We start from the raw sequence: 12,172 nt of genomic DNA on the forward strand, positions 1-12,172 counted from the left end.
CTCTTTCTCTTTCTCTCTTTCTCCCTCTCTCTCTCTCCCCCTCTCTCTTTCTCATCCGTAGACACACACACACAAACACATCAACAACACATGTGTCTGGCTGAAAACAATAATGTACACGTGTTTATTTGCATAGAGAGTGGGGAGGTGAGATCCAATCACGAGTGGTCTCTAGAAAATCATGTGGAGATGCATTTTAATTCCAGATGTGAACTGACGTTCTTGGAGCTGTCCACTTGTAATCAGATCACCTGAGATGCATGTTAATGCCAGGTCCGAACAGGGCCTGAGAACACACTCTTATTCAAGTGAATGGGAAAGTGTTGTCAGACTTTTGGAGCCTACTGTATGTAACCATGGTTTGGTTCACAAATAAAATATTTTGCTTTATGAGCAGTTTTGCATTCACTGGACAAAGGACAGTTGAGAGGTGACAGGAAGTATAGGGAGTGAGTGAGGGGAATGACATGTGGCTAAGGTACCTGGTTGAAATCGATGCAACCACAGTATATGGCATATGTCTTCCTCTAGACATCCATGTGTTGATACCATTGAGTATCTGAGTGGTAAAGACACATACAGTATAACCACAGCATCCTCGGTTCAGTTCTAGCTGGGGAGCTAGCTTTGCTATATGCCATCTCCCCTTTTTTCTGTCCATATGTATACTGTTAATTGTCTAATAAAGGCATGCCAAATCATTCTTTAATAAAAACATTACTGAGAACAGACATTGAAAGATTAACATTGCTTATTTTTGAGTTTTTTCCCAGTGTTCATAAAAGTTGCTTTTCTTCCCAACAGCTGTACCTGATCCCCCAGAGGATCCAGAGGTCCTCAGTAAGACTAAACAGTCCGTTACCCTCTCTTGGTTCACTCCACTACATGATGGAGGGAGTCCCATTCTGGGCTACAGGGTGGAGATGAGGCTTGTAGACAGTGCCCTCTGGCTTCCATGTCATTCTGAACCTGTGTGTAACACAGAGTTTGTGGCTGAAAATCTTATCCCAGGAAGTGGCTACAGGTTTAGAGTGGCAGCTATCACCAGAGCTGGGACTGGAGAGCCTGTTGAGCTGCCTCAGACTGTGCAGCTTGGTGAGTGGACGTGTGGTTCAGTTCATGAAATGGTAAAACTTGTAATGCCTGCCAATAGTATTTGCCAGGATGTTTTGCGTGTTATTGCTTAGTTAACTACTAGTCTTATAATAGATGGAGATTAGAGATCAAAAAATCACTTTTGACACAAAAAGTACCTGGATTTTTTGGTTTTGTAGTACATAGTTGTGCTATTATTTAACTCGAAATGTATTTTGGTGTGTCATATAGGCAACTTGATAAATTTACAGCTTTCTACAAAATGATATAATTATATTTAAATTTATATTTAAAAATCTTCTAAGTTACCATATTATGTGTGTTTGTTTTGTCTATGTCACACAGAAGCACCTGTGCAGCCACTAATTTACCCAGGTAAGAACAACATCTGAAGCCTTTATAAATGTCTATCATACTAAGTAGGAATAAGTAGAGTTTTAAAAGGTCTAGCAAAAGTAAGTGTTGTGCTATGTGGATACCGGCATAATATCATTAAACATTTATCAAAATAACAATGAAAACTGCATTTTGGTTGCAGCTACAGAGGCAAAACAGGCAGAAGCGGAGGCACTGGGGCAGCCCAGTCTGCCTCCAGAAGCTGCTGATGAAGGTGATGTCCATGAGCTCTGGGAGGCCTCAGCAAAGAAACGGCGCATGAGTCGAGAGCCCACTTTGGACTCCATCTCTGAACAACCTGAAGAGAACGCTAAAGGTGGTCAAAACAAATCAGGAGAGAAGGAGCTGAAGTCCTCAGAGAAAGAAGAAATAAAGTCAGAAGAGAGGGAACAGGCCATTGTGTCTAAGAAGCAGGCAGAGTCCAACTTGTCCATCAGCTCTGAGGACGAATCTGTTTCTGGGGGTCCGACACTTGTGTCCTACCTCAAGAAGAGCAGTAAATCTACTGTCACAGTGGCCAGTGAAACAGAGACACAGGCTGCTGAGAGATTCTTTGCACATTTCCAGATGGCAGAGCAGAACACAGTGCAGCAGACTGAAGTGAAAACAACCACAATTCAGCAGACAGAGAAAACACAGATGTTTACAGAGGAGACTAACATAATGGATGTCAGTAAAGAGGATGAGCCTGAGCTCAGAGAGGCTGCCATTAAGATTCAAGCTGCCTTCAAGGGCTACAAGGCCCGCAAGGACATGCGTCCTGTCTTCAAAGATGTCTTCAAAGACCAGACCAAAGAACCTGCTGGCACCATACATCTGGAATGTGTGGCAGAGGGTAAACCTGATAAGGTACGTTGGCTGAAGGATGGAGAACCATTGATGGATGGCAAGCACCACCATATTGATATCTACAATGATGGTACTTGCTCACTGGTCATCACCGCCATCACCACAAAGGACACTGGGGTTTACACTTGTGAGGTCACCAACAAGTTTGGAGTTACCTCTCACAGTGGTAAGGTGACAGTAGGAACGGTGAGAGAATCATCTGGGCGACGACCACTGACGGTGGGCTACAGTGCTGACAGTGAGCCTGAGAGCTCCTCAGGTAGTGAGATGGATGAGTCACTGAGACAGGCAAGCAGACGTCTCCGGCGCCTGTTGCGCACACGTCTCCCACCAGATGTTGCGGAAGAACAATTTGTCAGCGCAGATGAAGGAGACCTGGGTCCCCCAGATCCTCACTCTTATCGTGAGGATGACACTTACATCTACATCCGCTTTGAGTCACGGACGGAGGCTGAAGTTGCCTCTAAGAGGTTCCAGGAGATGTTTACAATCCATGGGGTTCCTGTAGAGACCGCCATCCTGGAGGCAGGGCCTCTCAAAGTGGAGCTGCGAATTAGAAAGATGGGCTACATGCAAGATGGCACACAGACCCCCACACAAGACAGACAGCCTCCTGCATTCATGACTGGAGCCCCAGGTAAGAAATACATTAGAGTGGTTTCTCTTCTCTTATAATCAGTATGCAATTTTTTACATACTCTCTAAATCATCAATAAATAGTTTTCTAAGTAAACAGTATTCCACCGTTTGGCGCTGAATCACACTTAATGTGGCCATTAAATTTTTTTTGGTTCTTTCAATTTGCTCTTGTTTACCCAGCTGCTCCAGTCTTCTTGACAGAGCTGCAAAGCCAGGATGTTCCAGATGGTTATCCAGTCAGCTTTGACTGTGTTGTGATAGGCAAGCCCCCTCCAACCGTTCGCTGGTTTAAGGATGGCAAATTGCTGGAGGAGAATGACCATTACATGATCAATGAAGACCTGGAGGGCTGTCACCAACTGATCATTACCTCTGTGCTGCCCACTGACATGGGTGTCTATCGCTGCACAGCTGAAAACAGCAGCGGCCTTGCAGCCACTAAGGCTGAACTCAGGGTTGACAGTAAGTGAACATACATTACATGCACAAATGAACATGTATATTTTACAAATTATGTAAGATATTTGGCAGGACTAGCCGTATAATTGCAAATTGTCTTGACCGACTGACTGACTGATCATAATTCCACCAATGGTCAGCCAAATGCCATATGACGCATTAGTTTCCCCAAAGGCCGTGGCTCTTTCACAATGAATTGGTGCAGAGGCGAATCAGCACTCTGTTACCCAGAAGGAGGTTGTGTGCTGTGTAAAAGACATAATAAGAAAGATATCCTGTCACGTCTAACAATCCTCAAATTAACAAACTAAAACTCAAACTGGTTCTCAGTAGAATGCCAAAACATAACAAAATTGCATATACACAGTGGCAAACACATTGTCCCTGATTTCCGTCCTTGTATAATACTGTACATCAATCCTTTCCATCAGTGTCTTGCAGCTCAGATTATGACACTGCTGCTGATGCCACTGAGACATCTTCCTATGTCAGTGCCAAGGGCTACATGTCCAGGTGATTATACTATTATATATATATATATATATATATATATATACACATACACATACACGCACTGTACTGTTCTTATGGTGTTGAAAAAGATGTATATATATAAAGGTATTTTATATGTTAATAAATACTAAGTTCTTGAGGTGAACTATCCTGCTGTTCTCGTGCAGGGAAACTGAGACCTTTGAGTCTGTGAGTGAAGATGATCAGCTACCACAAGTTGTGGAGGAGCTTCATGATGTTCATGTTAGTCCAGGGTCACCTATTGCTAAAATGCAACTCAAAGTAAAGGGTAAGTTTATTAACCAAAATCAATAATAGATTAATCTAATGCAAACAAATAACAACTGACTGTAGTGGTCTTATAAACTCAATTTACACAAAATTGCCTGTGATTAAAGAGTAACATTTCTGAAATATCTATTGTCTTCCAGGCTTTCCCAAACCCAGAGTATACTGGTTCAAAGATGGCCACCCTCTGCGGGCCTCAGAAAGGATTCTCTTACTAAGTGAGAGAGATGTTCACGGCTTAGAGATTCTGGAGGTGAAGAAGGAAGATATGGGGGAGTACTCTGCTTACATCAGCAATGCAGCTGGGTCTGCTTACTCCTCTGCCCGACTGATAGTTCTGCGTATGTATGCAAATACCTGAAAGGCTGACCATGCAAAAAGAGCAAACTGTGAGCTTAAGCATTGCAGTTGAGATGTTTACAGACACAGTAACAGTTGTTTTTTGCAACAGGTCCAGGGGAGATCATGCCACAAGATAAGAAAGGTAATTTACACCTGGTTGTCTTAATTATTTTCTTTCTTCTCTTTGAAATCTATTGATTAATTTGATTTTATCAAGCACTTTGTAACCTAGCTTTTGAAAAGTGCTCTATAAATAGAGATGATGAAGATGATGATGATGATGATGATGATTATGATGATGATGAATATGATGATGATGATGATTATTATTATTATTATTATTAATATAACATTTATCCAATGCACTTGGTACAGGTACATTGGTAGATATAATAATATATTACATGTGACTGTATTTATGTTTTGCTGTTTACAGACCCCAAGGAACCTCTGGTGCCACCACGCTTCCTTGAAAGGTTCAGCAACAGGAAGGTGAAACAAGGAGCAAGCATCACTCTGTCGGTCAAAGTAGAAGGTTTGTTCATTTCACTGTTTCATCTTTACGCAATCATATCCCAGTGATGTGACTCAAGATTTTCACAAGTTTCCAGGCTTTCTGTCACGTATCTGTCATGTATTCCAAGTGCTTCATACCCAGCTTTACTTTTTCAGGGTCTCCCACTCCTATGGTTTCCTGGCTAAAGGAGGAATCACTGGAGGATGTCATTTGGATCAAGCCTGATACCAAGGGATACAAGATAGCGAGCTCTGGCCGCCAGCACAGCCTCATCTTGATGGATGTGGGCACAGAGTACACTGGTGCCTACACCTGTATTGCAACCAATAGAGCAGGACAGTCCATCTGCACTGCCCACCTTGAGGTGGATGACAGTAAGGAAAACAAAGACATTTGAGAACTTTATAATTATATACATATACATATATAATTATGTTGACCTCCTTAAACTAGAAGACATTTAGTAGAATGTGAACCTCTTTCAGCCTTAGAGTTTGTCCCCTTGGTTTGATTTTAATTGTGTTTCTCTGTCTTTTCCCTAGCACCACAACCAAAGAAAGAGACCAAACCCTCAGAGTACGTTTTTCTTTGAGATTTAGAATGCAATTGGACATAAAAATGACATGTATATACAGTACATTTCAAGTAAATGCAAATATCTGAAATTAAAATTTACTATTTAATTCTCCTCAGGGTTCTTGGGATTACAGTTAGTCCTCCAAAAGATGAGGCTAGCACCGCAAAAGGTGAGACTTGTTAATAGTAGTGGTAGTGGTAAATTATTTGTAGTAATAAATACTCCAATATTTATGGTGTTGATTCCTTTTTGTTTTCACCTGCCCTCTGTTCTCCACCATAAGAGGGTAAAATACCCTATCTAGGTGAAGTAGGTACAGAGGAATTCCTCATGAAACTCACCTCCCAGATCACTGAAATGGTATCAGCAAAGATCAGCCAGGGTAAGTGTTATAGACCATTTTGTCTATGCAATAAAACATTAGACTGTTAGATTCTAATTTGATCGAAATTCAAGTCACAGTTTACAGCACTAGAAAAATATTGAGCAATGTTACAGTATGTCCAGGGGGCATTCCACAAGGTAAGCATAAAAAAGCTGGACTTACTTAAAGCCTGACTTTAGTTAAGTTGATACATGTTTAAAGCATTTCACAAACGAATCTTAGGACTAACATAATCAGGCTACTTCAAGCATGGTTCAAACCAAGACAAAATAATGGCATTGTTAACATTTTACTGCATTTTACTGCAGGTTAAAGTAATGAGGTATGTTGTCGTTGAATAAATCATTTTAGCCTGGTTAGGAGTTCAGATTTAGTGTCTAGTTCAGTAGTAGAAAAATAATTTAGCTTAGAATATGGACGCAGGGAAATGTTTCAGCACCAGAGGTTTGTTAGGACGTTAGCTATCTGTGGGACTTTGCGTAAATGGTAAACACTCAACCTGCATGTTCAGATAATAATAATAAAAGGGGGGTGAAATAGAGTCAAAGATTGTTTTATTCAGTGTGAACTCATTAATTCTTTTGTCATCATACATGCAGCAAGCTAACAGAGCAGATAACATACTGTTAGTCAGAGATAGACAACCAAGCCCTGAGACTCGCAAAAGTATAGAGGTTGTCATTCCAGCCAAACACCATTAGAGGTGATTTAAGTATGGGGTTGCATTCACTCAGAGGGAGAGCCTTTCTCTTAAATCACCTGGTTTTATGTGTGGTTGAAATAAAAGTCTGCAGGTTGCCTATCCCTTTGCTGAATTATACTGAGTAATAATTTCCTGATACTGCATATGAAACATGCAAGCTACCATGAATGGCTTTGCTAATGCTAAAGATGCAGTTCATCAATAATCCACATATTCTATTTAATATTTTGTTACATATCAGTCACATTTGGTTGAATTCAGTGAATTCATTCTGATTATTCAAGAATTGCAAAAGTGTGATTTAATATGAATGTTTTAACACTTCAATTCTTGGATCAGAATTCACTTCCCAGTAGATTTGAGGTTGACACTAAACTTGACAGACATGTTTTCCTGCTTTTCGAGTGCTTGTTTTTCAGCATGTTTTGCTTTACTCGTGTAGATGACTTAAAACCTCTCATTGATTCATACAGACATCATTCCTTCACAACCTTTACATCCATCATTTTACCAATCCAACCAATTAAATGCTCATTCAATCATTAATTTGTTATTCAGACAGCGTACAGAATCATGAAGTGCTCCAGTGGATGAAAACATGGCCCAAAACTACCAGTATGTATCCCAAGTGCATCAGCTTCATAATAACTATACATTTTTCTCAGAGGAACACAACTCAATGAGATACTTTAATAGGATTGGGTCGCAAAGAACATGACTTGTAGAAACAGTTTTGACTTAACATTTATTTTACATACAGGAAAACACATGCTGCAAATAAACAGTTCATCCGTTTTTTAAAAGTGCCTTTTCCATTTCATGCTGTCTGTGCACCTTTACACCTCCTCATGCATCATCAGTATACTTTTCTTGTCTTTTCAAACTGGTTTCCCACTGACTTGTAACTTGAATACATGTTCACACACATGTATGTGGAGAGCTCAGACAATAATTTTTATCTGTCCTGTAGTTTTGTTTTGTATGTTGTCTAATACTAACACAGTCAATAGTAATTAGTGGTCAGTAGCAAAGTATGAGTGGCCTGGTTGTTGTGGATTTTTTTGCACTACTTTACATCTACAATATATTTATTTATTTTGGACCAACAACAAGCAACGACTTGACTGGTCCTGCCTCAGCTGAGCTTTGACAAACTGAGTGGTGTGGTCGCTAATAATTGCTACATACATTTAAAATATAATGGTAGATAACAGTGACAAACTAATTTTAAAAATATAGATTATATTTATGATACATGCTCAAGTTTTTTTGCACAATTGACCTGTGTTTCTCTGATTGCCTCCATCCATCCTTGCTGCCCCAGCTTCATTACGTGTACCTGGTGTTGACAGTGATGATGAGACCAAGACTCCCTCTCCATCACCTCATCACGGTCGCTCTCGTCCTCCCTCCCTCATTGCTGACTCCTCCTCGGAGTCTGATGAGGGGGATGCCAGGGGAGAGGTGAGATATGGAAATCATCCATGTACTATAAAGTGCACAATAATGTGGACCTTGTTATACTATATAAGGAAATCATCCTAAAACTGGATTTTGTGTGTTGTCATTAATATAAATTTTTTCAGATGTTTGACATCTATGTGGCAACTGCTGACTACAACCCCACTGTAGCGAGCAAAGAGTCTATCTCTCTGAAGGAGGGACAGTATGTTGAGGTTTTGGACTCAGCCCATCCACTCAAATGGTTAGTCCGGACCAAACCAACCAAAAGTACACCGTCCCGCCAAGGCTGGGTTTCACCTGCCTACTTGGACAAGAAACTCAAAGTATGTTTCAAGACTGTAGCCACTGACTAAGAACATAACATCTAAACTTTTTTCATGTGTATTAATTCATTGTTGTGGCCTTTGAACATTTTAAAGGTAATAATAAAAATGCGTGTCATTTCAGCTCTCAGCAGAAACAGGTGACCTTCCAGAGGCAAGTGTAGAGGAGCTGTCAGAGGGTGAATATAAGAGGAAATTATTGTAAGTAGAGCATATTTACACTAACGAAACAAATACTGGAGTCAAAGGAAGCATCATAACCAACTATTTCTTTCCTGCCCCTAGCCAAATGTTACAGGACCTGATAAAAGGTGAATCAGAGTTTGTAAAGGAGATAGACTTCTTTACCTCCCATCACCTGAAGCATGCAGACAGCTCTGATGCACCGCCTGATGTCAGCAGCCAAAAAGAAACCATTTTCAGGAACATCGATGATATCAAGTCCTTCCATAGCAAGTGAGCTCATCTCCTAATTACTAGTCATTTTGATCAGCTATTTTAAAAGCCAGGTAAAGAACATGAGTGTTCTCTACCCAGAGAATATGTCATTCTCTCTAAAAGATGTAACAGAAGACAGTGAGATTTTCTTTGTCAGCAGTGCATTAATTTCCTCAAAATTTTGTTTTTAGGGCATTCCTCCCAAAGTTGAACGACTGCGACACAGATGATGATTTAGCCATGTGCTTCCTGAAGAACAAGGAGGGCTTTGAGAAATACCTGCAGTACCTTGTTGGTCAGGGTCAGGCAGAATCTGCTGTCAGTGACAAGACTGTCCACCACTTCTTCAAGGTAGCACAGCTCTGCTCATGTTAGGCCAGAGCTATTACTGCTCTACTGTGGATTATGCAATGTGTCAGACCTCAAGCCCATTAAATTTCCTAACTCTAAACTTACTCCACTAAAAAAATATTTTTGTTGTAAGAATTTGCAGATTATTTGTTTTGCCAAATTTTTTTAAAGCTGTAATAACTTAACTTAATATTTTTTTGTACTTGTTCCTACTTCATAAATACCCAGTGGGTGGGGTGACCACCTGTGCACTATTAAATGTATTCAAATTCAAAAATCTTTCATCACATTGTAGGAGTACACTGAGAAAGCACAGGCAAATGCAGACCCTGCAGATCCCCCTGTACGCAGCATCAACGCCTACCTCCAACAACCACTGGAGAGGATTCAGAAGTACAAGGCTTTCCTCAAGGTGACATATTCAGCAGACACAGAATATGCAGTAGTCTTGAAGATATATCACCTGCATTTGTAAGGCATTTGCTTTTATCATGATCACCTCAGTTGTGTTCAAGTTTCTGTTCTACCATCTTCAGGAGCTCATTCGAAACAAGGCAAGAAATGGACAGAACTGCTGCCTCCTGGAAGAAGCTTATGCAATGGTGTCTGCGCTCCCTCAGCGTTCTGAGAATACTCACCATGTCTCCATGATCGAGAACTATCCTGCCACACTGGAAGTACTCGGAGAGCCAATTAGACAGGTGGGACATTGTTAATAACTGAAGAATTTAATGATTACAAGCTTGATTTTGTGTTGTCTATATACAACAGAGTCCAAAAATGTGAGACACTCCACTGTCTCCGTCTTTTTTTTTTTTTGCACCAGGGACCCTTCCAAGTGTGGGAGGGAGCGCCTGGAATTAGAACGTCCTCTAGAGGTCACCACCGCCACGTTTTCCTCTTTAAGAACTACTGTATTATCTGCAAACCTAAGAGAGACAGCAACACAGATACACAAGCATATGTCTTTAAGAACATGATGAAAGTAAGACTTTAAATATAATCACAACTTTTTTTCATTTAAAAATTTTTTAAAGTCTATCATCTTTCCTGATTAACAGCCTAAATTATGCTCTTTGTATTCTCCATCTTGTTGCAGCTGAATAACATTGATGTGAATGAGACAGTGGAGGGTGATGACCGTGCCTTTGAAATCTGGCATGAACGTGAGGACTCTGTGAGGAAATACACCTTACAGGCCCGAACTGTCACCATCAAGAACTCATGGCTGAGAGACTTCAGAGAACTGCAGCAGCGATACAGCATGCCTGCATGGAGTGAGTGCAACAGACACACACACACACACAATCAAGTTCTTCCTGTATATTACTCTCTTGTTTACCACTGTTAAACATTGCCTTTTATGATTTATCTGTTTTATAGGTCCTCCTGACTTTGATGAAATTCTGGCAAACTGCACAGCAGAGCTGGGACAGACTGTTAAGCTGGCCTGCAAAGTCACTGGAGTACCCAAACCTGTGGTCACATGGTACAAGGGTATGAGATTTGCACCATGTTTTTTAGTCATTTACTCTACTGGACAATATATGGAGTAGTGGAGACTAATGGTACATCCCCTTAATCTCTTGAGTGCCAGGCAGTTTGGCCAAATGTGTGTCATTAATGCACTGGTTTACATGTTGGACACAGATGGACGTACAGTGGAGGCAGATCCTCATCACATTATCATTGAGGACCCTGATGGTTCCTGCACTCTGATCCTTGACAACATGACAGCGGATGATTCTGGCCAGTACATGTGCTTTGCCACAAGCTCAGCCGGCAATGCCAGCACTCTTGGAAAGATCACAGTTCAAGGTAAGTGGTATAAAGTATGATTGTGTCCTAAAATACCAGATTTTTTCATTCATAACTATTATTCACCACTGGAAACAGCAGAAGTGAGTCAGACTGCAGTTAGACGAAAAAGAAAGGAAAGAAAGAATTATTAAATTTTAGTGTGGAGTGGTCTCTTAGGCAGCTTCAGAGAACATTGCTTCAGTACATTTTTTCTCTAGTGCTTAAACATGTAATCCATTTTGATGTGTTTCTTGCAGTTCCTCCTCGTTTTGTGAATAAAATGAGGAATGCTGTCTTTGTCCCTGGTGAGGACGCACAGTTCACCTGTGTCATACAGAGTGCCCCCAACCCCAAGATCAGGTATGGACAATTGTTACTATGAAACTGGCAAACCGTTTTAATTCAATTTTGTAAGTTCTTTAAAATGTCTGTTCCCCCACCCACCCCCCCTTTGGTTCATCTCTACTGTCTTGCTGTGTGTACCTGTTAAGGTGGTTCAAAGATAGCAGGCTGCTGACTGACCAGGAGAAGTATCAGACTTACAGCGAGCTCCGTAGTGGGGTCCTGGTCTTGGTAATAAAAAACCTGACAGAGAGAGACCTGGGACACTACGAGTGTGAGGTTGGTCTACACTACTCAATACTTGCAATACTTGCATTATATTTAAATCATGTGCCTAGTGTTTTTTAAACTAATGTATGGAGAGAAAAACAAACCTGTGGGCAGAAATTCTATCAAGAATATTAAAAAAAAAAAAAAAAAACCTTTCATTTACAGTATGCTAATTTGGTCTCACACCCAAGAATGGATGCTAAGTCTGTTGGTATCAATTAGCAACAGTAAGTCATCTTTAAGAGTCTAATAATACACTCCTGCTGTTTCCAGCTGTCCAACCGTCTGGGCAGTGCTAAGTGTGCTGCTGATTTAGTCCTACCCTCTGCTGTGGCTCGCACTGGTGAACAGGCCATCACTATTGAAGGTAGGAACACTGACTTTTTTTCTTACGAAAGGAGACTTTTGTATAATATACACA

The 12,172-nt window shown here is 40.7% G+C and overlaps 1 protein-coding gene across 12 annotated transcripts in view; it reads left to right on the top strand.

The window, feature by feature from the left end:
* Positions 1 to 12,172, top strand: part of obscnb (obscurin, cytoskeletal calmodulin and titin-interacting RhoGEF b) — a 57,801-nt gene that overhangs the window by 42,241 nt on the left and 3,388 nt on the right. For all 12 annotated transcript variants that reach the window (XM_071492909.1, XM_071492910.1, XM_071492911.1 and 9 more), the window contains 28 exons: positions 805 to 1,095; positions 1,441 to 1,470; positions 1,634 to 2,977; positions 3,160 to 3,441; positions 3,870 to 3,951; positions 4,119 to 4,240; positions 4,383 to 4,580; positions 4,691 to 4,723; positions 5,018 to 5,116; positions 5,254 to 5,472; positions 5,641 to 5,674; positions 5,792 to 5,844; positions 5,959 to 6,057; positions 7,322 to 7,378; positions 8,088 to 8,227; positions 8,350 to 8,550; positions 8,675 to 8,751; positions 8,836 to 9,006; positions 9,180 to 9,339; positions 9,635 to 9,751; positions 9,876 to 10,040; positions 10,166 to 10,324; positions 10,439 to 10,616; positions 10,723 to 10,836; positions 10,990 to 11,157; positions 11,397 to 11,499; positions 11,631 to 11,760; positions 12,025 to 12,118. In XM_071492909.1, coding sequence (XP_071349010.1) covers positions 805 to 1,095; positions 1,441 to 1,470; positions 1,634 to 2,977; positions 3,160 to 3,441; positions 3,870 to 3,951; positions 4,119 to 4,240; positions 4,383 to 4,580; positions 4,691 to 4,723; positions 5,018 to 5,116; positions 5,254 to 5,472; positions 5,641 to 5,674; positions 5,792 to 5,844; positions 5,959 to 6,057; positions 7,322 to 7,378; positions 8,088 to 8,227; positions 8,350 to 8,550; positions 8,675 to 8,751; positions 8,836 to 9,006; positions 9,180 to 9,339; positions 9,635 to 9,751; positions 9,876 to 10,040; positions 10,166 to 10,324; positions 10,439 to 10,616; positions 10,723 to 10,836; positions 10,990 to 11,157; positions 11,397 to 11,499; positions 11,631 to 11,760; positions 12,025 to 12,118 — 4,920 coding nt within the window. The remainder of the gene's footprint in view (positions 1 to 804; positions 1,096 to 1,440; positions 1,471 to 1,633; positions 2,978 to 3,159; positions 3,442 to 3,869; positions 3,952 to 4,118; positions 4,241 to 4,382; positions 4,581 to 4,690; positions 4,724 to 5,017; positions 5,117 to 5,253; positions 5,473 to 5,640; positions 5,675 to 5,791; positions 5,845 to 5,958; positions 6,058 to 7,321; positions 7,379 to 8,087; positions 8,228 to 8,349; positions 8,551 to 8,674; positions 8,752 to 8,835; positions 9,007 to 9,179; positions 9,340 to 9,634; positions 9,752 to 9,875; positions 10,041 to 10,165; positions 10,325 to 10,438; positions 10,617 to 10,722; positions 10,837 to 10,989; positions 11,158 to 11,396; positions 11,500 to 11,630; positions 11,761 to 12,024; positions 12,119 to 12,172) is intronic.

The sequence above is a fragment of the Trachinotus anak genome, unplaced genomic scaffold (assembly GCF_046630095.1).
Source record: "Trachinotus anak isolate AG129_WGS33_773 ecotype Australia unplaced genomic scaffold, CSIRO_AGI_Tana_v1 ptg000012l, whole genome shotgun sequence".
NCBI lineage: Eukaryota > Metazoa > Chordata > Actinopteri > Carangiformes > Carangidae > Trachinotus > Trachinotus anak.